General features: G+C 41.1%; 1 protein-coding gene across 5 annotated transcripts in view; it reads left to right on the top strand.

Annotated features, from left to right (window-relative positions):
• LOC126184693 (uncharacterized) overlaps nt 1–26605 on the top strand; it is a 241690-nt gene that overhangs the window by 174932 nt on the left and 40153 nt on the right. For all 5 annotated transcript variants that reach the window (XM_049927194.1, XM_049927190.1, XM_049927192.1 and 2 more), the window contains one exon: nt 5337–5511. In XM_049927194.1, the coding sequence (XP_049783151.1) occupies nt 5337–5511 (175 nt within the window). The remainder of the gene's footprint in view (nt 1–5336; nt 5512–26605) is intronic.

The following is a 26605-nucleotide window of genomic DNA, read 5'->3' as shown; positions in this document are numbered from 1 at the left end:
CTACAGGTACCCTCAAGAAGGATGTAAGTATTCTGACTGGTTGGTTATTATTAATATCTGTCATGTTCGATGCCATGAGAATGGTTGTGCCCCATGACTGATGTAATCCAGAACAGAAAGATGGTCAGTATTGGTCATAATATCATCTGTCTGTTTTAATGCAAATCTAGAGTGGAGCTAACAGTGCAGCTATAATCAGTACATTATAGTTAGTCATGTAGGCTCTCTGTAATTATTCAAGGTTCATAGACTACTTGTACATGCCTAATTTTGATTGTAATATGTGTTGTTGTAATTACATTAAGTGTACATAACTGTCTGTAATGCAGTGATGATAGCTACACAGTTAGCTGAAACCTAGATCTGCAATACAAAAAAACAGATAATATTATGATTGATGCTGACATTCTTTCTGTCCTGGATTAATATCTGTGCTATTATCTTTTTTGTAAAGGGGTCTGACAAGAGAATGTTTCAGCCTGCCTGGAAATAGCCCATGTGACAGTAAGTGATATGTTGTAGATGTGACTGAATACATCACATATATGTGAAGAACAGGAGGCAAGTACTTTACTTCAGATATTGTCAAAATCATGAGAGTTTTTCATTTTGGGGGAAGTAATTACATTCCTTTTTAAATCCAGTTTTTTAATGTCTTATTAGTGCAATACTGGACCATTTTCTTGGGAAAACAGCTGTTAAAGGTTGTTAGAAACCCTTATGTAAATATATTAAATTTTGAACTGATATCTGTCACATTATACACATCCCTCCCGACAGCTCCCTGTAAGGCTGCCTTGAAACTTTCAGTTACCTGTTCATTAATTTTTCTGTTTTGTATAGTACCACTTCATTGTAATTAAATACATTATTTAGTATGGCCAATTGCAATCATAGTTAGAGAGGCCATTTGCCATTGTAATTAAATACATTATTTAGTATGGCCAATTGCAATCATAGTTAGAGAGACCATTCGCAGCTGGATAAGGTTTTATATCACTGATTAAATGCACCTATGAAAATATTGTCAATTAATGTAGTTCTTTCCTGTGTCATTCTGGTGGGAACATTAATGACAGAACACATCTTACAAGTGTTAACTAACACTTTCAAATTGTTCCTTTTATCTGTGTCTTTCAGAAAATTAGTATTACATTCTTCACAGACTGTTTTTTGCTTTCTTTTGTCTGCTAGGTGCTGTAGTAATGACTCAGATTTTTGTAAGCAGCTTTTGAGAGTACAAATTCAGAACAAGCAAATCTCACAGAAACTTGTATCCATACTCCAAACTTAATGCTACTTCAAAGGTACCAAAAGCAAGAGATAGCAGTTCAATGTTTGGTACTGCTGGTAGATAGTGCTTACATTGTCTGAATGTCATTGTCAGAATGCCTATGTGAAACATATATACTACAGTAAATGTCATGCACATATAATTGAAATGCATAATTAATGCAAATGTATTGTTCGGAGCACTTTTGACTTATCAATGGAAGTGCATCTGTGCTGTGTTAACAGCCTTGCCCCTGAAAACATTAAACAGCCGACATTAGCCAGTGTTATGTTAATGTACTTCCCTACTAAGAATATCTTGAATTTTGTTGTGAAAACTACTTTGCTGTATTTTAAACTGTATTTGCTTTAATGTCTCAGTGAATGAAACGTGTGCTGTCATGCTGTCATTATCTAAAACCTTATTATGAAATGTACAGCTATTTATTGCATATTATGACTGTTCAATTTACAGTGACCTCAGTGACATCTTTGTGTGACATCTTTCTAAAAACAGTATAGCGTGACTAATGTGCCTGCTTCCATCAATGCTGATCTCCTTTTTCTTTCTATTCATTGTAAAATTTCAAACAAAGCAATAGGCTCATGAAATTAGTGTCTTATGTTTAACTGCGCTCTGTTTTTTTATTACAGACTAAGTATGTAACTCTTTATGCGACTAAGATGAAGTGAAACAATAATTTATACATTCTTTATCCTTTAAGAGAAGCATTGCATTTCATATTCTGCTGTGTGTGACTCGGGTAAGGTGGTATGTCTGTGAGAATTTTTTAAATTTGTACTGTTTTAACTTTTTCCTTAATGCTTGGTAACTTGAGCTCTTAGTGCAAATTAAAAGTAAGGGTTTTTCCCCAGGTGCAGGGTGGCCAAAAGCAAACTGGGCCAGAAAATGTTTTTGAATCTGTCTCAAAATGTTAACATAGTTAGCATAAAAGATGAATGCTCTTTATAGAATAAGCATGCCTAGTTGTATCTTTATTTACATCTACTTAAATAATCTGCAAGCCACTGTACAGTGCATGGTGGACAATACATAAACTAAAATTCCGTCCGAACAGGCCTTGGAAGGCTCACTGGTTCCTACCGGCTGCCATGTCATCCTTAGTCCACAGGCATCACTGGATGCAGATACAGAGGGGCATGTGGTCAGTAAACGGCTCTCCCAGCCATATATCAGTGCATGAGACCGGAGCCACTACTTCTCAACCAAGTAGCTCCTCAGTTTGCCTGACAAGGGCTGAGTGCACCCTGCTTGCCAACAGCGCTTGGCAGTCTGGATGGTCACCCATCCAAGTGATAAGCCCAGCCTGATAGTGCTTAACTTCAGTGATCTGATGGGAACCTGTGTTACCACTGTGGCAAGGCTGTTGGCTGAACAGTACATAGTACCAATATTTTAAGTTTTCTTGCCTATTTCTGTAGTGTATTGTAGAAGGTAAAAATGACTGCCTAACTGCCTCCTTGGGCACACTAATCTCTCTTTTTTTTCCTCATATAAGTCATTGGCAGCATAATGGTTACATAGTGACCTTGGAATACTGGATCTATTTTGCAAAAACTATGTCACCTCTCTTCCAAGCATCCTAGTTATGTTCCCTGATCATTTCTACACTTTTTTATGAGCTATATCACCCTGTTTCAATCCTAACAACCCAACTCTGAATTCATTCAATGTGTGTTGTCATGCCCACTTTTTAACGAGTCCAAACACTGGAAGCATCACTTAGAATTTGTTGCACTAATGTCTTGTATGTGACTGCCTTTGTGGATGCACTGAACTTTGCTAAAACCCTTCTAGCAACTCTGAGTCTTCCATTCACCTTCTTTAATACTGATTTTACGTGATGTAACCATTTCACATTGCTTCTTAACATGACTTGCAAATACTTATATGATGTGATGTGTTCAAGATGTTCACCACTAATCTTGTAATCAGATACTTTCTCTGTGATATAGGTATTATGTTACATTTATCTACATTTAAAGAGAGCTGCCATTCATTACATGAAGTGGAAATTTTGTCCAGGCCTTTCTGTGATTCCTCAGGATCATTCACTGATGATACTTGTTTACAGAACTGTATAGTATTGCTGATCAAATCTGATAAACTTTTTATATACATAGTGTCACAGAAGGAATGGCCAATATTCAGGGATGTGACAGGAACAATCATTCAAAGCAGAAATGTGTAGTAAACATGGACTCAAATAAGCATACATTAAGAGCTATGAGTTCTTATTCATCTTTGTTACGGTGAAACACATCTATTCTACTGGCCAAGTGATCATTGCTCTTAAGGTATGCATTTTAGTGAACATGTGTGCTAGACAATTTTTTATTGTTACCTGTCATGTTTCTGAATAGTGACCATTCCTTCTGGGACACAATGTATACATTGAAAGTATTAAAAGTCTTATTACACTTCTCTGGCACACATCTGCTGCTATTTTCAGTTCTGTGGAACAGTCACCATTTATTGTAACATATTGGGTTCTGCAAGTCTGCTATTCCTTGAGCCAATCACATCACATTTTTTCCAAGAGAGTCTGTGTATCTTGTTTAGTTGGTACAGCATTGAATGCCATATAAAAATGTTCACTTGTATCTAATGTTTGCAATGTGTCATGTATGAAAGAAACTAGGTGTGTATCACTCAAAGGTATTTTGTTCTGGATCCTTGTTCATTCTTCGAGAGAATCTCTATTTCCTCTTGGAACATCATAATTTTTAAGCTAAGAATGTGTACTAGGATCATGAAACAGACAGACATTAGCAATACTGATCTGTAGTTATGTGTGTTCAATCCACTAGCCTTCTTATGAACATGAATGACCTGTGCTCTTTCCCTGTCACAAGGGCCTGTTCACTACAGAAGTTATTCTTGATAAATATGATATAGGAAAGGAGTTAATTCCGTGGTAATTTCAATGTAAAATCTAACTGGAGTTCTGGGGGGCCAGTGCCTTATTCACTTTAAGTAGTTTCAACTGTTTTGCAGTACTGGTGGTGCTAATAATGATATCACTCATTTGTGTCTGTGTGGCAGTCTAACACTGGTAAGGAAGTATCCTCTTTTGTGAATTCATTTTTAAATGCAGAATTTAAAATTTATGCTTTCTATCTGTTGCAATCAGATTCGGAACCATATGGATCCACAAGAGACTCAACGTAAGGTTCAGTTCCTTTCATTGACTGTATATACGACTGACCTTCATCAGATTTTCTGATAAGTCTTTCACCAGTATTTGATTATGAAAATTGTGGCAGGTTTCACACATGAACCTTCTTACAGAGGCATGAGTTAATCCCTTTTTCAGTTTCAAATTATCTCTTTGCTTTTTTGGGTTACATTGTAATGAAATGGTGCAAACATTTGGAAGTTATGGAAATTTGTATCATGAATAGATCACAGCCTTTAGCTATTCATTCTGTCGACTATCTGTTGTTCTTTCTAGAGTTGACTAAAAAATGTATATACATTACATACAGTGTAATGTGTCATTTCAGTGTAAATAACACCAGAATGTTCAGCAGACTGCAATATATTTTTCTTTACCATGAGAGTATAAAAGATGTTATGACAATGCCAGTTCCTGTAACAGCACTTATTCAGCAACACACACAATTTCATCATTGACTCTGTTCCTGTACATATGACAGTCTCCTTTTATATCATCCTATTTCTGTGTGGTTTGGAATAGAGAGGGAGGAAGTGGCAAGTTGAAGTATGCCTGGATGTTTCCACTGGAAATGTGCTGCCTCCAAAAGGCAGATATGTGGATTTGAATCCCAGTTTGAAACCGGAGGTTTGATCCACATAGATGTTGTACATTCTAAATATTTATCAGAAGTAAAAGAATTCATTCCATCACAAAATACTACTTTTGAGGTTAATGGTGTCACACAGAGTGATGTTACTGTGTGTATCCTATTTGATTCCATAATTTTTCTCAACAAGAGCAATTCTCAGTAATTTTTTTTTTCATTATAGAACTTAATTACAATATTTTTGAATAAAACTATATGTGCTACTTCTCTTGCAGGCACTATTCTGAGCCATACATCCCTTATATTCCTGGACTAGAAAAATTCAGTGGTAAAGTCTTCCACAGCCATGTGTATCGTAAACCAGATGGTATAAGTGGACCTGTTTTAGTGTTAGGAGCATCATCATCTGGAATTGATATCAGTCTTGAATTAGCTGCTGCCATGGAACAGGTATTCCAATATCCATATATGAGATAAATTTTGTACATTACTCTCTTACTTACATAATAAGAGTTTAAATTTCCTTTGGTCTATTTAACATTTTTAAGTCATAAACAATTATACAGTTTTTAATGTGTTATACATTACACATGCCATAAACCTGACACCAAACTTCAGCTCTTAATAACCACATGTCCTTTTGTATGGGAAAAGAAAGAAAGTGAAATAATTGTCATAGAAAAAGCAGGACCATGGGCATCTCAAGCTAAGATGGAAACTTCTGATTTAAAGGCGAGCAGAATGTCTTGTAATAGGTTTAAACTTCATATTAGTTTGGAACTAAATATTTTTCTTTCAGCTGGTCTGAGTCTTATATTTTCCCTACAGATATAGTCTGATGAGGCAAATATTATTCCCTTTTCCCCAAAAGTATCCTTAATATAATTTGTATGGGACATCAGCACCATTGAGTCAGAATAGCATGACCACCTGCTTAATAGCATATTGGTCAACCTTTGGAAAGCAATACAGAAGAGATAGTACATGACATGGACTTGAGAAGTCTTTGGTAGATTTCTGAAATGTGGGTACCATCTGATGTCTAAACACAGGTCACACAGTTCCCATAAATTATGAGGTGGTGGTTTGTGAGCACAGAACTGGTGCTTGATAGTGTCCCAAATGTGTTCCACTGTGTTCTGATAAGGTGAATTTTGAGGCCAAGACATCAACAGCATACACTATCTTGCTCCTCATACAACTATAGCATGATTCTAGCCATGTGACATGGACACTTATCCTGCTGTCATGGAAGACGTCAAGCAAGAAGGAATATAGGCAATTCACAATAATGTTCACATAGTTCACAGCTGTCATGGTACCATTCATTACTATCAGAGGTCCCACAGAAACCCAGGTGAATGCCCCTGGATGATTTCTTATCCAGACATGGCCATTGACCTGATGTAACAAGAAACATGATTCATGTAGACTTGGCAACATATTTTCATTAATCCATGGTCCTATCTCAATGATCTTGTGCCCAATACAGTTCTAATTGATGATTTCATTGGGTCAACATGAGAATACTTAGGGGTCATCTGTTAGTGCATAGCCCCGTTTTCAGTGATTCATGCTGAATGAAGTGCTGTGCAAAACTTGTACCTGCATCATTGTTCTTTGTCATCAAGTCTCCCACAAATCACAGCCGATCTTGCTTTACAGTGCAGGCAACTTCCATGTTTTATGATGAGATATGGGCATTCAAGACCTTATTGCCTTCTCATGGTTTCACCTTCATTCAACCACTTCACAACAGTAGCAGTGGACCAGCCAACTGGCTTTACTGTTTATGAGGTGCTTGTTCCCAGGCACCATTCTATAACAATGTACCTTTTGTCAAAACCACCATATGGCAATGGATTTCTATGTTTTGCAGCCCTTATCATCACTCAGATGATTCCACATTCATCTCTGCTCTTTTATCCATAGCACATCACTTGCCCGCAATGCCACAGTCAGAATTCAGTGTTGTGGGTGGGTGGGTGGGGGGGGGGGGGCAATGGCCATAAGGTGACACATTTGAAAGTAGTGGTTGCTGACTCTGTTGTATTCAGTAAGCTACACAAGTCATTTGAAAGATTTAAAAAAATGAACACATAAAGGAGCTTAGCTAGCTGCTGCTTGGGCCAGGGTTGGTTAAACTGGGGTTTAAGAACATGGGGCTGGTCAGTGGCACCAGGTCCCCATTTCTCTGCATGGTTTGGAAAGCACCTTTGGTGATGTGTCTGAATACCATGTGTTTCAGGGTGTAGGGATCTTAGCTTAATCACTGGAAGTTTGAGGTGTGGTAGAAGCTTCAAAAAATAACCTTATTCACAAGGTGGGCTGTATAGAACTTGATGTCTGTCAAATGGAAGAATCTCTGTTGTATTAGGCTACTTCCAATATGTTGGGCTTTATCTGTGTTGACACATATTTCAAAAATCAACCTGGAAAGTTCCTTAAGATTAAACAAAGTCCCGTATTTACTCGAATCTAAGCCGCACTTTTTTTCCGGTTTTTGTAATCCAAAAAACCGCCTGCGGCTTAGAATCGAGTGCAAAGCAAGCGGAAGTTCTGAAAAATGTTGGTGGGTGCCGCCACAACTAACTTCTGCCATCGAATATATGTAGCGCTACACAGACATGCTCTGTAGGCACAAAGATAAATACTGGCGCCAAAACCTCTGCGTCAGTAAATAAATTAAAAAAAAAGGTGGAAGACGAGCTTTTTTTTCTCCGCCCTGAGTTTCGACCACTGCATTTTCATACATTATCCAACGAAGTAAATACAAATTCCGTATTGTTCATCTTCGAATGTATTAGAATTTCAATGTACTACGAAAATCCGACTGGCAAGACTGTTTGGGATGTTTATCAATATGGCCAACTCTACGTTCTGAATTTTTTCCTACCTGTGAGAAGAGATGGTTGCTAATAGTAACCTGATGAAATGTGAATCACAAGAAGTATTCTCTTCACCATTCACCATAAGAATAATACGAATATAAACATTTTGCCATGTGTTCTTCCGTGTTTGTTGCTATCTCATTTAAATCCTGTCTGCCTAATAAACTACGAAACTAGAGTGAGACAACAGCAAACGCGGAAGAATACACTTATCGTGTCATGTTTATATTCGTATTATTCTTAGCCTAATAGTGATACAGCCAGAAATGAACCACGACAACTGACTAGATTTTTAAATCTAAGATGACTCTAATTTCTGTGCAGAATTTGATGTACTAAAGAAGCGGCCGCAAAGATTTTCAAACGGAGAAAAATTTTCGCCTAACTCTTGTTCAGAACATGTTCTATCATACGCAGCCTATTATTTGGTTCTTGTTGATCATTCTCAAAGAAAGCAGCAGTGTAAGTAAACAACAAATAGCAGTCTCTTGACATTGCTTCGCTAATGAGACGATTCGTCTCTTTTTAGCTGTAAGCGGCGGTAGCGCGCACAAAAGCAAGCCATGCTGCGAACGGCGACAGGCCGTAAACACGCACTATCAGAATGCGACAAACAATGCATGACACAGTACAGTGATGCATTTTCAGCTTAGAGTGACGTAAACACCTATAACAGAGAAAACGGCACTTATCAGATCAAACAAAATAAGCAATCGATTCAAACCAGACGAAGCACGTGAAAAAGGAAGGGTACCCGTATAAATACGGACGGAGCGCCTGACGCATAGCAATGGCTACCTGGTAAAGCTTACGACTCGAACCAAACTACTGTAGCTGTATCGTCATTCATTCGACCTAAATTGTGTCTCATATTACAATGGACCAACTTTGTTTCGATTTGGAGGTGCGGCCTAAAACTGTTCTCTCCCCTTGAATTTCGAGTCTCAAATTTCAGGTGCGGCTTAGATTCGGGAAATCTTTTTTTCCTTTGTTTCGAGTCTCATTTTTCAGGTGCGGCTTAGATTCGAGTGCGGCTTAGATTTGGGTAAATACGGTATGCATTTAAAGCTGTACACAACCCAATCTTATGTCTACATTTGTGACATCCCTAAGGAAACCCACACCTACAACTTAATGTACACAGATGTGGACTGCCAAGGTTGATGCAAATAGCTGTAGCTGCAAATGCATTTACAGAAGAACACAGAGTCCACTAGAAAAATGTATACTCACTTTAAGGAACAAAAAGTATTACTTATGTGTTTATTTTACATTTAATAATTGATCACACATGTTGTACAACCTTCAGTTTACCACATGGTTACTTTAAATGTTCAAAATGTTCTCCATTGGTGGCTATACACATAACAGAACGACAAGCAGTTGCCGCACCTACATCAGTCAATGTTACAGCGGAGATCAGTGCACATATTCCTGTAATCTTCTGGCAAAGTTCCTCCAGCATGCATGGCTTATGTCAACAGATGTCATCTTTCACAGTTCTCGACAAGTAAAAGTCCATAGGCGTTGGATCTGGTGACCTTGGATGGAAATCAATGGGCCCTCTTCATCCAATCCAATGCCCCAAATAATTGTCACTCAGGAAACCTTGTACAGCTAGATGGTAGTGTGGTGGCACCCTGTCCTGTTAGTAGAAGACCTCTTCATCAGCTCCATAAAGCCCACTTATACCTGGCAAAATTGATGTGTGTAACATTTCCAGGTACACTTCTCTAGTAACAGTAGCATCAAAGAAAAAGTGTCCTACTAAGCCCCTAGATGATAGTCCACATCACACATGAACCCCTGGTAGATTTACCGCTTTATCCACATAAACATGCAGATTTTCCAGTGCCCAGTACAGACTTTTATGCTGATTCATGGTTCCATTAAGTTAAATTGTCCCTTGTCACTTTATCACAAATTGTTTGTCATCACTTACCATTTGGTGATACTATTCGTAAAATTGCATTCGACGATCAGGATCATCATCATTAATTGCATGCAGTAATTGTGGAATGTAAACTTCCCACTGTGATGCTTTCAGAATTCTTCGTACTCTTGTACTGGTAACCCTCACTGTGAATGCACATTGCATAACAGACTTCTGTGGAAATTAACGAACATTTCCTACACAAGAGCAGACAAAGCAGGACTTTTACCTGTACGCTGTCTTCCTGATATTCCTTTGTGAATATCACAAATTGTTCTATGCAATTCAAACTTGTCAATGATGTGTTTAATTGTTAGGTGAGTTGATGGTTCTGTTTCAAACTCCTGCCTCCACTGATGTTGCACTTCAACGGCATTATCAAACTCTAGAAACCACTTCACAATATATTTTCGTTGCTCAAATTTCAAGCATGCTGCAGCCATCTTGTTTTCTCAATATGAAGATGAAAGTACTAACATCTGTTGAGTCAAAGACCATACTAGAACACACTCATAACTCAGATCATACTGTAATATCGATATCTCGATAGAGCCTGACAAAGAATGTATACATTTTTCTGCTGGACTCTGTGTTATCAACAATAAGCACTTGGTTTGAGCAGCAAGGTGTTCAGTAAGATATTACTGTAGCATTACAGGAATGCAGTACAAACATCACCATCTTGAAGGACTACATATTATTTGAATAGAAAAGAAAAGACAAGAAACAACAGAGGTTAATCAAAACATATAGCCTTAAAGCCACTGAATTGCTATCAGTTATAACTGGTCAACAGTGAGAATAGTTTTAAGGCAGCGAGAAATGGGGGAAAGGATATCCTTGCCAACAAATGGCTTCCATGAACAGACACAAACTCAGATCTTGAACGAAGGGGCTAAAGCTATTTGTACAGGAAAGCCCTGTATGCATATGCCTGCAGGAAATACACTTTAAAAATTCAGATGCTCCTGTACTATGAGGTCTTCTACAGATAACTGATAGCAAATTGCAGTTCTGCTGCATTTGTCAACAAGAGATATTTCTACGGCCCTATCACTATCACCATTCACTCACAAGCTGTATCTGTGGCTACTGATGCATCTCTTGAAAATGGTCATATCTTTAGCATGTCATCCACCATATCACCAAAATGGAGCCTAGAGGCTACGAGAGTGTTAACTTACAAAGTTTTGTCATGCATATGTCTCCTGAGATTCCACAAATACCTGCTCCAGGGGTTGAGGGCATGAGAAGCTCACTGTGTAACAGAGGATGAATGACACATTTTGACTGGGCATTGGGGACTCTTTGTGCAACTTAAGATTACCTGCCCTTGCAGACAGTGGTCAGTAGGGTATTGCAGTTGGTCTTGATTTGAGTGATAAGGCCCCAATCTGGTTACACTTCTAAGTCTCCTAAAGGAAGCTATTAGAATGTGTGCTCAAAGGAGTGAACTAGACAATATAAGGCTAGTTGTCAATATTTGAACACCAAGATAGTGCCCTGGACCAAGTGGACAAAATTGTAAGCTTGGCCCAATAGGTTGGTGATTTATTCATCTCAAAGACCCCAGAGCAATATAAAAGCCACACAATCCACTGGGGAACAATGAATGTCCTTTGCCTTCATTATAGATGGACAGCACTATGAGAATTCCCCCTTACATTCCTGTGAGAGAACTGTGTTCATAAGGCTTGTTTTTAACTCAGAGCTTCCAATACCTTTTCAGATAACTTCATTCAGAGGTATAGTGTCCACCACAGAACTATTTTCTAGTTTTAATCATGTATTCATTACTTTAAATAACATGTAATCCAGATTAAAGGATCACATTGATTACTCAATATAAATGAGTAGTTCCTTAATTTCATGATTATCCTTTAGTCTTGTAATATATGTGTCACTAGCATAAGGTGAACACTGAAGAGGCTGCAGAAATGGGCAGGGACTACTCATTTGAAGTATTCCAAAGCCAAAACTCTATGCCTAAATTTCTCACTAACACTTTAAGAGTTTTTATAGTTTCTGGACCTTGCATTTGATAACAGAATTTAATGGCTACCACATTTCAAACCTTAAAACTACCCCATGGAAGCCTCTGACATACAGAATTGTGTAATTGACAAAATTTGAGGCTCAGATAGAACAATATTGTTGTACATTATAGACACTTTATTCAGTTCAATTTTTATTGTGGTTAATAAATCACCATTACCCATCTGATGATAGCTGTGCATGACATGTTTCTAATGGCTTAACAGTCAATGAGAGATTGAACCCTAATCTTCACTATGCTTCATGCAACATTTCTAAAATTTAAATCTATTTTGCAGTCATCTGTATATTAATAAATTATGGTATTTACCTACCGATGGATAATGTATACATGTCTTATCTTCAGCATTCTTCTGTAGCACCACATTTCGAAAGCTTCTATTCTCTTCTTGTCCAAACTAGTTATCGTCCATGTTTCACTTCCATACATGGCTACACTCCATACAAATACTTTCAGAAACGACTTCCTGATACTTAAATCTATACTCGATGTTAACAAATTCCTCTTCTTGAGAAACGCTTTCCTTGCCATTGCCAGTCTACATTTTATATCCTCTCTACTTCGACCATCATCGGTTATTTTACTCCCTAAATAGCAAAACTCCTTTACTACTTTAAGTTTCTCATTTCCTAATCTAATTCCCTCAGCATCACCTGACTTAATTTGACTACATTCCATTATCCTCGTTTTACTTTTGTTGATGTTCATCTTATATCCTCCTTTCAAGACAATGTCAATTCCGTTCAACTGCTCTTCCAAGTCCTTTGCTGTCTCTGACAGAATTACAATGTCATCGGCGAACCTCAAAGTTTTTACTTCTTCTCCATGAATTTTAATACCTACTCCGAATTTTTCTTTTGTTTCCTTTACTGCTTGCTCAATATACAGATTGAATAACATCGGGGAGAGGCTACAACCCTGTCTTACTCCTTTCCCAACCACTGCTTCCCTTTCATGCCCCTCAACTCTTATCACTGCCATCTGGTTTCTGTACAAACTGTAAATAGCCTTTCGCTCCCTGTATTTTACCCCTGCCATCTTCAGAATTTGAAAGAGAGTATTCCAGTTAACATTGTCAAAAGCTTTCTCTAAGTCTACAAATGCTAGAAACGTAGGTTTGCCTTTTCTTAATCTTTCTTCTAAGATAAGTCGAAAGGTCAGTATTGCCTCACGTGTTCCAACATTTCTACGGAATCCGAACTGATCTTCCCCGAGGTCGGCTTCTACCAGTTTTTCCATTCGTCTGTAAAGAATTCGCGTTAGTATTTTGCAGCTGTGACTTATTAAACTGATAGTTCGGTAATTTTCACATCTGTCAACACCTGATTTCTTTGGGATTGGAATTATTATTTTCTTTTTGAAGTCTGAGGGTATTTCGCTTGTCTCATACATCGTGCTCACCAGATGGTAGAGTTTTGTCATGACTGGCTCTCCCGAGGCCATCAGTAGTTCAAATGGAATGTTGTCTACTCCCGGGGCCTTGTTTCGACTCAGGTCTTTCAGTGCTCTGTCAAACTCTTCACGCAGTATCTTATCTCCCATTTCGTCTTCATCTACATCCTCTTTCATTTCCATAATATTGTCCTCAAGTACATCGCCCTTGTACAAACCCTCTATATACTCCTTCCACCTTTCTGCCTTCCCTTCTTTGCTTAGAACTGGGTTGCCATCTGAGCTCTTGATATTCATACAAGTGGTTCTCTTCTCTCCAAAGGTCTCTTTAATTTTCCTGTAGGCAGTATCTATCTTACCCCTAGTGAGACAAGCCTCTACATCCTCACATTTGTCCTCTAGCCATCCCTGCTTAGCCATTTTGCACTTCCTGTCGATATCATTTTTGAGACGTTTGTATTCCTTTTTGCCTGCTTCATTTACTGCATTTTTATATTTTCTCCTTTCATCGATTAAATTCAATATTTCTTCTGTTACCCAAGGATTTCTATTAGCCCTCGTCTTTTTACCTACTTGATCCTCTGCTGCCTTCACTACTTCATCCCTCAGAGCTACCCATTCTTCTTCTACTGTATTTCTTTCCCCCATTCCTGTCAATTGTTCCCTTATGCTCTCCCTGAAACTCTCTACAACCTCTGGTTCTTTCAGTTTATCCAGGTCCCATCTCCTTAAATTCCCACCTTTTTGCAGTTTCTTCAGTTTCAATCTGCAGTTCATAACCAATAGATTGTGGTCAGAATCCACATCTGCCCCAGGAAATGTCTTACAATTTAAAACCTGGTTCCTAAATCTCTGTCTTACCATTATATAATCTATCTAATACCTTTTAGTATCTCCAGGATTCTTCCAGGTATACAATCTTCTTTTATGATTCTTGAACCAAGTGTTGGCTATGATTAAGTTATGCTCTGTGCAAAATTCTACAAGGCGGCTTCCTCTTTCATTCCTTCCCCCCAATCCATATTCACCTACTATGTTTCCTTCTCTCCCTTTTCCTACTGACGAATTCCAGTCACCCATAACTATTAAATTTTCGTCTCCCTTCACTACTTGAATAATTTCTTTTATCTCGTCATACATTTCATCTACTTCTTCATCATCTGCAGAGGTAGTTGGCATATAAACTTGTACTACTGTAGTAGGCATGGGCTTTGTGTCTATCTTGGCCACAATAATGTGTTCACTATGCTGTTTGTAGTAGCTAACCCGCACTCCTATTTTTTTTATTCATTATTAAACCTACTCCTGCATTACCCCTATTTGATTTTGTATTTATAACCCTGTAATCACCTGACCAAAAGTCTTGTTCCTCCTGCCACTGAACTTCACTAATTCCCACTATATCTAACTTTAACCTATCCAATTCCCTTTTTAAATTTTCTAACCTACCTGCCCGATTAAGGGATCTGACATTCCACGCTCTGATCCGTAGAACGCCAGTTTTCTTTCTCCTGATAACGACGTCCTCCTGAGTAGTCCCCGCCCGGAGATCCGAATGGGGGACTATTTTACCTCCGGAATATTTTACCCAAGAGGACGCCATCATCATTTAATCATACAGTAGAGCTGCATGTCCTCGGGAAAAATTACGGCCGTAGTTTCCCCTTGCTTTCAGCCGTTCGCAGTACCAGCACAGCAAGGCCGTTTTGGTTAATGTTACAAGGCCAGATCAGTCAATCATCCAGACTGTTGCCCCTGCAACTACTGAAAAGGCTGCTGCCCCTCTTCAGGAACTGGCCTCTCAACAGATACCCCTCCGTTGTGGTTGCACCTACGGTACGGCCATCTGTATCGCTGAGGCACGCAAGCCTCCCCACCAGTGGCAAGGTCCATGGTTCATGGGGGGACTAATGACATAATTTGTGAAATTATTTATTGCTTGTCAGTGGTAGTTAACAAGTCATGCTCAGAAAGATGAGCCAGCATTCTATCATAAGCCACTTTGAAAATACCAGAAGGAGTTAAAGGAACCTGTAATTAAAGGTGGTATGCACATCTCCAAATTTATGTGGGTGTTGCTGCAGCTTATTTAAGTTTGTCAGTAAACATGTCTAGAGTCATTGACTGATTACAAAGATAGCTTAAGGATAGTCCTGTTAAATCAAGACAAGATTTTACTACTCTGCTAGAAACACCATCACAGATGGCAGAAGTACCAGTTTTAGTGACCTGATTAATTTTATTATTTACATATGGGTTGTGTAAAAAGTGTTTGTTGGTGATGCATGCAGTGTCTGCCAATATAAATGTAAAATGTATGAATGCAGTTTTTTCTTTGATGCCACTGTGAAGAAGCAGTAATTGAATTTGGTGGCCAATGATTGAAACTGTCTTGTTTTGCATAGTACATGTGTTTTGCATATTTAATAATGGATTGGAATCTTTACATTAAGGTAGTAATGAATTTTCTACTCATGACTGCAGCATGTCCCCTGAATTAAATGGACCTCTCTTTTCATAGTACAAGATACATTAATGCCAAGAGATATTCATCCTTGGTCCTTGGATTTACTTACTCGTAACCTTGTTTGATTTAGAGGAAAACAAAGGACTTTAGGAATATGTTTAAAAATGAGTTGAAATTTATATCCACCCTGTAATCTTTATAGATCTGTTCCCAGTGTTCTTGCTGTAATTTCTTTCCAGTCACCATGATTGTGTCATTATTTATGATTATTTGACAATACTTTTCTTTTGTAATTGGAACCTTACTTCTCAGAATATTTGGTTGTTAACATTTGACCATTAAGATCTGATTAACCATTGACTATCTCTTTTACATCTAAGTCACAGAACTTATTGGTTCTAAAAACATCAATCAGTGATTGTTGCACTGTACTCTCAAATCCTTGTTGGAACTCTATGGTTGAGATGGGATAATGGTTCATCTTCTGTGAGCACCTCAGTCTGAGAACACTCGACCACCATTGATTGTGTTGTGAGGGAATTGCTGGTATTGGGGTGAGCTGGAAGTGGCTTATGGGGTGGAAGTCGTTCAACCTCCATTGGGACCCTTCACTAATCACTGGAGATCCCCTGTCAACATCTAACTTGAGAGAAGATGTTGTAGTGGCATCCAGCAGGCCCTTGGGCAGGCTTATCCTGGCACAGTCCTGTGTTTCATGCCCGGACAGCTGCTGAGAGGTAGGGTGGAGGAGCTGTATGTCTTGTTGCAGCTGGAGATGATTTAAGTGCCTGACTATATGCTCCTTGCCAGCCACAACTGCAACCATGTGAATTCCCCACCCCTACCCCTACCCCATCCCCCATCCTCCGTTGTCACTGATGATACCTTGGACCCATCAGGTTCTTACCAAAATTGTGAATCCATAAATGTGAGCTCATGCGATAGTATGGCTGTGTGCATGAGCAGTGGGCCCACTGGGTTGGGTGTAGCAGGTCAAAGAGGATGCAAGGTCTGCACCCGTGTAAAATTTCAGCCACACTGTCCATTGACAGGAGTGGCCTGATAGGTGGTGAAGAAATTCAGTTCAGCTGTCGTCATTATCTTGCATGTCTGTTGTTTGACGGTTCTGACCATCCACTCAGCTTCCAACTTGGACATGGGATGGAATGGGGTGGGGCTCTGGTGCTCAATACTATTGTGTTTACAAGAATCCTGAAACACAGATGCTGTGAATTGAGAGCCATTGTGAAAAACCAGGGTGGAAGGTGCTCCCTCTATAACAGATATGATGGAGGGACACAGATGGTAATTGCTATGGTGGTGGTAACCATCAGTACCACATTTGAAATGTTATAGAGGGTATCAATAACTAGCAGCTCCATTGCTCCTTGGAATTATCCAGTGAAATTGACATGTGCTCTTTACTTCAGGTTGTCAGGATAGGTTTAAAGGTTGAAACACTGCATTGGCTCTTACTGGTTGTGGACACAGGCCTGGTAGTTCTGAGCCATACATTCTGTGGTGGCTTCAACACAGGCCAATACACATGACACAGCACTCTTGCTTTTCCCAATGTGAAATGTGATGGAGCTACAGTAAGCAGGGCTGCAGTGTGGGTTGAATTACCACCCAGCAATCAGAGTCATCAGTGGTAAACAGTATGACACCATCAGCCACGTTAAGCCAGTGTTGTAATGAAAAATAGATGCACTATGCTGGGTTGGTGCCTTTAGGCAAGTGCTGTGGCCAAACGTACCATACAGCAAACAAAACCCTGTGGAGTAGTGAATCTAGCCTATTTATGATGATACTTTGCCTGCCAGAATTGGGAATTCATTGTGTCACTGATTTGCATCTAAGGCAAGACACAGTGCTTCATGCCTGTCAAACTCCGCATCTGGACTACACCACTAAAGGGAATCTCTGTCTACATTTGAGTGTTGTATGGTGGGCTGATAATGGATCTTGTAGCTGTAGTTACTAAAGAATAATGCTCACCCTGGCAGCCACTGCTCCAAGCTATTGGGAAGTTTTAATTGGGGGCTGAATAGCAAAATGAGGGGCCTGTGATCAGTGAGCAGGTGAAACTTAGTACAATAAAGATCTATGGTACTTCTTGACACTATATATGATAGCCAATGCTTCTTTCTCAATTTGTGAATAATTTTGCCATGCCACATTTAATGTTTCAGATGCAAACATAATGGGATGATCTGTGCTATGAGCATATTTGTGGGAAGTGCTGCACCAGTGCCACAGTCTGACGCATTGGTGGCAAGCATTAAGCATTTTCCCCGGTGGAAAGTTGCTAAATGAGATCCCCATGTAAGACATGTTTTAAGTTGCAAGAAAGCTTTCTGCCACAATTCTGATCATAGAAATTTTACATCTTTTTAAGCAGATCATTAGTCAAGCAATAAATCTGGGCCATGTTGGGAATGAATTTTGTGTAATAATTCACTTTGACCAGGAACACCTGTAGATGTTTGAGGTTGTTTGGAGCTGGTAAGTTTCTGATTGCATCCACATGATTGTGTGTGGGTGTCAGCCCTTCTTTACTTAATATATGTTGTAGGCGCTTGACACTTGGCTCAAAGAAGCTACATTTGTTGAGGTGACAATGCAGACGATGGCCTTGGAGCTGCCCAGGCAATGTCTGTAGACTGTACAGGTGCTGCTCTCACATGGGTCCAGTAATTACTGGGTTATCTAAATAATTAACACAGTTGGGGATATCCTGAATGAGTTGCTCAATGTATCTCTGAAATATTGTGGGAGCACTTGCAACATGAAGTGGCAACTTGTTATAGTGATACATGCTGAATGGCATATTAATCATAGAAATTGTTTTCTCTTTCATTTACAGGCAATTGAAAGTAGGTGTAAGCAAGCTCTATCTTTGTAAAATAATGGCTCCAGCCAATTCTGCCAACAGTTACTCTGGTCTAGGAACAGGATACAGACTGAAATTTGGTTGAGCAGTAATGGTAGACTTAAAAACACCACAAATTCTAAGTGAACCATTGATCCATTTGTGTTCTTAAACACTACCATAGGCATTGCCCACAGCTAGAAAATACTGGGGATATTGCTCCTGTGCTTTGCAGTCTAACTAGTTTTGCTTCAACTTGTCAAAATTCACTGGATGTGATCCACAAAATTTAGGCATTGCTGATTGCTTTAAGGAGATGTGGGCTTGGAACTCTGTTGCACAACCTAATATTGATTTAAATAGTTGCTTGTATTGTGCACGTAATGTATCAGTTTCTGTGAATGTTAGTGCAGTTGAAACTAGATCTGCTTGGTCTTGGATTTGAAAACCAGAAGTGCAATAGTATCTCACCTCAAACTGCAGTTGTTGTATAAGAGTTGACTACTAGCAGGATTGGTTGTTGAGCTATGTTTTTATACTTACCTTTGACTATTATCTGTCCATGCAATACCATCAACTGCCCATTGTACATCACCACACAGCACTGAGGATGTGGGGCTGTGGGGAATTGATGTGCTAGTATGTGTCCATATTAATCAAAGACATAGCCACACCTGTATCGAGCTGGAAATCTGCTATTGCTTTATTAATTTCCAGCTGCAACTTGAGCCTCTGCATCCTGTCCTCTGCTGCTATTGGACCCAGCAAGATAGTGTACAGTGTTCTGATGTATGTTGTTGTTGTTGTCGTCGCTCGCTGGCCAAGGCAGACTCTTGCTAGATGCCCTGGTTTGTGGCATACAAAATAGGTAACATCATGGAATATACAGTGATGCCATTGATGCTTTGGGAGGCAATTTGGACACAATTTGACTGTGCTACCTTTTCTGGGTCTCTTTCAAAATGATGAGGAGGAAACTGTTGTATGAGCTCCCACTCACTTTGGTACATGACAACATGGACACCCACTAGGGATCTCTGTGCTCTGGCCCATGCCTGTGCCACTCTCCGTACTGCATGAAGTCTGTGGCTGGTCACGTTTCCCGTGGTCATGTATTTAGGCTCCTTGCGGTGCTACCCCAACCGTCTGGTACTCATCGTAGTTTGCATGTGCCTCTTGGCTGTACTGTGTTCCAGTTCCAAGTGTTGAGATACATACTGTCATTGTTTGGAGTTTTCCTCTGTTGTTGTTGTCTCACCATGTTTATCATCTCAGTTCTTGCTTGCTTGCCTTGTGTTGTGCCCTAGTTGCTCATAGTGTCTGTTGTCCTGTACTTGTTCAGCTGTCCTGTCTATTCCTTGTTAGTGATACCTACAGAGGCTTTGCATCTCCATTCTCTGCCATGCACTGCTTGCCAGTTGCTCGCGGCTCTAACATTGGCAATGAGGTAAAAGACTTGGTAGCATGGAGGCTAAGTTGGTCTGTCTCCCGGAGCAGCAGCAACAATGTATGTAGCAGCAGCAGCAGTGCCAGTTAGATGTCTTACAGCAATCCTTGCTGAAGGACAACGTCATGGATGACTCCCTACAGCGGTCATTATTCTTGTCCAGGGCATCACCTGCCTCTCTCCTTTAATGAGATATGTGTGCTGCTGTATAACTACTATTCCCAGTGATACCATGTCATGGCATCTAGGCTTGAGTTCCACCAGTACCATGAACACCCGGTCAGTCATACCGTTCTTGGGTCATGAACTTGCAACTTCACTTGCACCAATTAGCATTGTAGGGCATCATATGTGGACTCCTTGATTTGCGATGTTGTCATTCAATTGACACCTGATCCAGAGGTCCATGCAGCTGCACTGAAACTCCATAACCTCTTGCTCGAAGACGTTCTGTGCATAGCCCACTCCTTTTAAATCGCACAAGTGGTGAACAAGCATCTTATGGCGAGGCCACAGGGAGAGCAGTTGAGTCCTGGTCGTGGGTACCTCCCTCACACCACCAGCGTGGTACAGCCCACAGAAAGCAAGGTCATCAAGACTCCTCCTTGTCTGACATCTCTATGGCTTTGGAGCTGCTGGTTTCCCCTCGTTGGCAGTTGTGTGGGTCAATTCCAATTTTCCTGTAGTGCTTTTCCAACCACTCTTGTGCAGACTGTTCCCACCACTGGAAGATGTGCTCGCTCTGTCAGAAAGATGGCAATCTCCAATCTGTCTGTCACAGCTGCTCAACCTGCTCTTGCCCCTCACCCACAGGGCATCAGGACACAATCAGTCATCCCACTGGACACCCCATTGACGCAGAAGTTGTTCCTCATGCTCTGCATTTTTAATGTGGACGTTCATTTCCAGGTCGATATGGGGGCCATTGTCTCCTTGATCAATCTGACAACATGTACACGCCTAGGTTCCCCAGAGCTGGCTCCCACCTCTTGGGGATTGGTCACATATGGTGACGGTTCTATCACTCTACGTGGGCAATTCTTGGTCCCACCTATAAACACGTTCCTCGGCTTCTGACTCTACTGGTGGTTGACTATCCCCCCTTGCTTCAAACATTTTTGGACTTGATGCTTTCATACTGTTTGGCTTTTCGATTTCTGATGAAGTTAAGGTTGTTTCCACCGCTATCCTGTTCCAGGACCTCAACAATCTGTGCTCAGCCTATGCCTCTCTGTTTCAGTCTGACTTAGGTGTGCTTCAAAATTCCGGGTGTGCATTGCTCTCTGGCCAGATGCTCAGCCACAGTTCTTCCAGGATCGACCCATTCCAGTGGCACTTATGTCCAGCTGTCAAGCAAGAGCATGATTGACTGCAGGCTGCTGACATCATCAAGCCCATGAAAGCAAGTGCTAGAGTGACCCTTTTAGTGGCGATCAGGAAACCCAATGATTCCCTTTGCCTATGTAGGGAGTTACAATCAATGCACAGTCACTGGTTGAAACTTATCCCATTTCCCGGCAGGAAGGCCTTCTCGCCAAACTTGTGAGTGGTGAGTACTTCTCTAAGATCAACCTGGCAGAGACTTACCATCAATTACCCTTATATGAGGAATCCCAGAACGCCATTGTCATCAACACGCCTTTTGGATTATTTAAATACAAGTGCCTTCCATTTGGTATTTCCTCAGTGCTAGCCATTTTCTAGAGGTACCTGGAGCAGTTCACACAGCCCATCCTGGCTTGTGTCAATTATCTTGATGATATCTTGGTCACTGGCCATACACGCTGTGAGCATTTGCAAAACCTTGGTACCTTATTTTGCACCCTGCAGGGTGTGGGATTATGCTGTCGGCTGGAAAACTGTACATTCCACATTCTTTCAACTGGAAATCAAATACCTGGGGCACTGGCTCAGTAAAGATGGCATTCATCCATCGGATTGCATCGTTGTGGCCATCAACTCACTTCCCTGCCCCAAGGATTTATCTGACCTCCTAGTTTTTTTGCGCAAGGTTAACTACTACTTAAGGTTTTCACCCCAGGCTGCTGACATTGCACAGCCCCTCAATTGCCTGCATCGCAAAGGGATGCCTTTCAACTGGACTCCAGCCTGTGATCAAGCTTTTCTCAGCTTGAAAACTATGCTCGAATCCTCCCCCTGCCTGACTCCCTTCTCTCCAGACCACCCCCTGGTTGTGGCAGCCAATGCTTCAGCCAGTGGCATTGGAGCAGTCCTGGCTCACAGGAATGAGGTTGGCTCAGAACAGCCCATTGAGTATGCATCCAAGACGGTATCCCCAGCACAGAGGAACTATTCTCAGATTGAGAAAGAGGCTATGGCAATTGTGTTAGCCATTCACAAGTTTCACATCTACCTGTTTGGGATGAAGTTCACTCTCCTCACTGATCACAAGCCTTTGGTTACCCTATTCAGCCCACTCACATACTTCCCTGAGCAAACTGCTCAACATATCCAGTACTGGGCGCTGTTATGCAATTACACTTATGTTATCCACTATAAGCCCACCTCTCACCACTCCAATGCAGATGCCCTGTCACGTCTCCCCTTGGGCCCTGATCTCGAGTTTGACCAGCAGGAAGTCCTCTGATTTCACAATGATATGGCCCACCAAGATACACTGGATGGATTTCCCATCTCGGTTGCACAGGTTGCCTGGGACCTCATTCTGCGGGAGGTTCTCCACTACGTCACCCATGGCTGGCTTACCTATCTGACTTGCCAGTTTAAAACTGAATTCAGACCCTGGCGGCACCTCTCACACAGGCTCTCAGTTGTGGCAGGGGCCCTTCTGTAGGCTGCGAAGCCTGACGCCCATTGGGTGATCATCCCACCTGATTTGTGCCTCCGCATCCAGTGCGGACACTGGGGGACATCCCGTATGAAGGCATTGGCTCACCGGCATGTGCACTGGCCCAGCATCAATGGTGACATCGAACGCTTGGTCCATGGATGCACACTGTGTGCGCGTGTCACCAGGTAAGTCCTTCTCAATCATTTGCACCCTGACCCATGCCTCACTGGCCCTGGGACTGCATCCATCTCAATTTTGCGGGCCCATTCTCGAGATCAATGTGGTTACTCATTGTAGATGCATACTCCAGATACTCGTATGTGGTGTGCATAGTGTCCACCATGACTGATACCACACTCATGGCCTTGGCTCAGGTTCTTGCCATCGAAGGCCTGCCTCTTACCTCACTCACCAATAATGGTTCCCAATTCATGGCAGCCTCCTTCCACGCATTCTGTGAGGCCAATGGTATCAAACACATCTGCACCCCTCCATTTCATCCCTCCTCCAATGGCACAACAGAATGAATGGTCAGGATGTTTAAACAACATCTGACAAAAGCAGTAAAATCCTCTGCCACCTAATTCCTGAGCACTTATTACACCATACCAATTGTTAGTTATTGTCCAGCCAAACGCCTGCATGGGTGGCAACCACAAACCCTGCTTCATATGCTGACACCATAACCAACTCCGGCCTCATTCCCCTTTGTGGCACCTCATGCCCCCAACTGCCCACCTCCTTCTGGTGTGCATGAGGCCCTCAAGTCAGCCCCACTACCGACAGCCACTGGCTCCTCGCAGGCATGCCAGCACTCCTTCCCGCATCTACAAGGATTGGAAGTGCCGTGTGATTCCCTGCCCTCCAGTGACATGTTGATGGATTCCACGGACTGCCCTCCCAACCCACTGCTGGTGGTAGATAACACAGGGTCTCCCTCCATTCCCTCCTTCCCCCCACCATGGCACTGTCCGGGGCATTTCTGACCCTACGAATTTTTTTTTCTTTGTGGGGACAGGGAATCTGGTGTCGGAAGGCATGAAAGTTGAATGCGTCAGAGGCCATGCACCTGAATAGCCACAAGGGGTCTCTGTGCTCTGGCGCATGTCTATGCAGTGAGCCTTGCTGTGCTAGTACACCACTCTCCATACCATGTGAAGTGTGCAGCCAATTGCATTTCCTGCAATCATGTATTTAGGCAGCCATGCCGCACTGCCCCTGGAGTCTGGTACTCGCCGTAGTTTGCATGTTCATTTCGGCTGTACTACACTCCAGTTCTGTGTGTTGAGATACATACTGTAATTGTTCGGAGTGTTCCTGCATTGTTGTTGTCTCACTGTGTTAATCACCTCAGTCCTTGCTTGCTTGCCCCATGGTGTGTCGTGGTCGGTCATAGTGTCTGTCATCCCCTATTTGTTTGGCTGTACTGTCTGTTCATTGTTAGCAATGGCTCCAGGGGCTCCCCTGCCTGGTGGCTTCGCATCTCCATTCTGTACTGTACACCACTCACTGGTCGCTCGCGGCTATAACATACAACAGTGAAAAAAGTACTTCTGTTTGTGGACATCTACCTGTGATAGGGCTGGTGGACCACTAACTACTGCAGTAGCAACTGAAACCCACTTTGCTGGACTGCCAAACAAATGTGTTTGTGGTAAATTGGATAATAACATTGACTGGATGTCATCAGTTGACTGTAGAACACAATAGTGGCTACTCCTAATACTACAGTGAGGTGGGGGAAGACGAAATAGAGGAAGAAACTGAGAAATAAAGAGGGAGAGGCAGAGAGAGAGAGAGAGAGAGAGAGAGAGAGAGAGAGAGAGAGAGAGAGAGAGAGAGACAGACAGACGAAAATAGACCTCTCAACACTTATTTGCGTTGTTAAAGCAAGCAAAGGGTGGAGGCAGATGTGATGAAGCTACAGCTGCAGACTTTTGTTGGTTTTGCAATAGCTGTAACAGCAATTTCTCCTGTTGCTGTTGGAATTCCTACTGTTGGTCTTGCTACTGCTGTTGCTGCAGCTGGAATTTGCACTGTTTTTGTTGATGTTCCTATTGTTACAGCTGCTGTTGCCGTTGCAACTTATACTGCTGCTGTAACAACTTTAGAAACTCACAATCCATACTTCATACTAGATAGTTGCATGGTGAGAAAATCCTTGTCACCACTTTCTATCATACTGTCTTAAGGTAGAACACAGTTAATGATCACTCACACTGGTGGCGATCCAGAGACCGAGGGAACAAACAGGCAGTTCCCATGGTTAATCACAATGTACTTCATGAAAGGAACAGCTAGCCAGAACCAAAGTCCAGAGTGTTGCAAATGTCCTCATAAACATTTTACTATTGAGCAAGTCTAATGAGATACTTACATATTTTTATACAGCAGAGATAAAAATAATTGAGATTCTATGATAAGCAATGTGAACAGTCATGTGAAATCAGTCATATATTTTTTATACATTAATCAAATAACATTTGAATAGTAACCACAGTCATAGCTAGCAATAACATTCTTAATTTAATTAACCTCACATCTGGTAATTCCTGTCTTAGGAACATAGCTGATAGATATGTGCTGATTGTAGAATATGATGATGCATAATAGCAGGTCGTCATTGAATGTACAGCTTAACAGTGTGCATCTGGATTTTATGGCACTCAGCTGCTGCTTCAGCTGATTTCTATTGATCTCTACAGTGACATTCCTGGTATAGTTGCAGTTGGTCAAAGTGTATCTCAACTTCTTGGTAGGGCAGCTGCATGGACTGGTGAGGTCAGTCTCAATATCTTGGAGGGGTCTTCCCAATGCTGAATTCTTAGGCAACACTCATTGTCTGGTTTTATGATCTATGATTCTCACATGCTCTGTTAAGGTTGATTACGAAAAGCAGTGGCATTACTTGCCTGTACCTGTATTCATATGGCTGTCAACGATTGGTATAACTGTATTACTGCTTTAGCATTAGCACCCAAAGGCAAATTAATTCAAAGAGTGAACACCTTTTCAGTCTATATACCACTTTGTACAGACTGCACCCAATTGATTTGTGCTATCCCGCTATGTGGGTGGATGGAGGGACACAATGTAAGGGAGCAGTTCATTCCAGTCTGTGTAGTTTTGGTTTACATAATATGACAGCATGTTGAGGATAGATTTAGGGACATCCTCCATGGGATCATTACTTTTTGCATGGATTGGGGTAATTCAGCAAGATCTAATTGTTGATAATTTGCACATCTGCATGAAAAGAGATTAAGCATGTTGAGGATAGATTTAGGGACATCCTCCATGGGATCATTACTTTTTGCATGGATTGGGGTAATTCAGCAAGATCTAATTGTTGATAATTTGCACATCTGCATGAAAAGAGATTATACATGATTACTTCTTTCATCTATTATGATGGCTTCAGGGTTTAAAAACATAAAAACAAGATAAGTCACAAAAGATTTGGCAACTTTTTGGGCTGAAATAGAAAGTGGTTGGACTATGTGAAGGGCAATCAAGTCAAAAGTTTTAGTGGCTTGTGGAAGTGTTCAAAAAGTAATTTTTAGTCTTTACATACTTACACTTTGCACACATCGTAAGCAATAAACTTCATAACTTTAAACATGATGCGTACATATAGCTCACCAATACTGGATGGTTACTCATACATTTGTTAC

Source organism: Schistocerca cancellata, chromosome 4 (assembly GCF_023864275.1).
Source record: "Schistocerca cancellata isolate TAMUIC-IGC-003103 chromosome 4, iqSchCanc2.1, whole genome shotgun sequence".
In the NCBI taxonomy this organism is placed as follows: Eukaryota; Metazoa; Arthropoda; class Insecta; order Orthoptera; family Acrididae; genus Schistocerca; species Schistocerca cancellata.
Note: the sequence above shows the minus strand (reverse complement) of the source record. Positions and strands in the feature narration are given on the sequence as shown.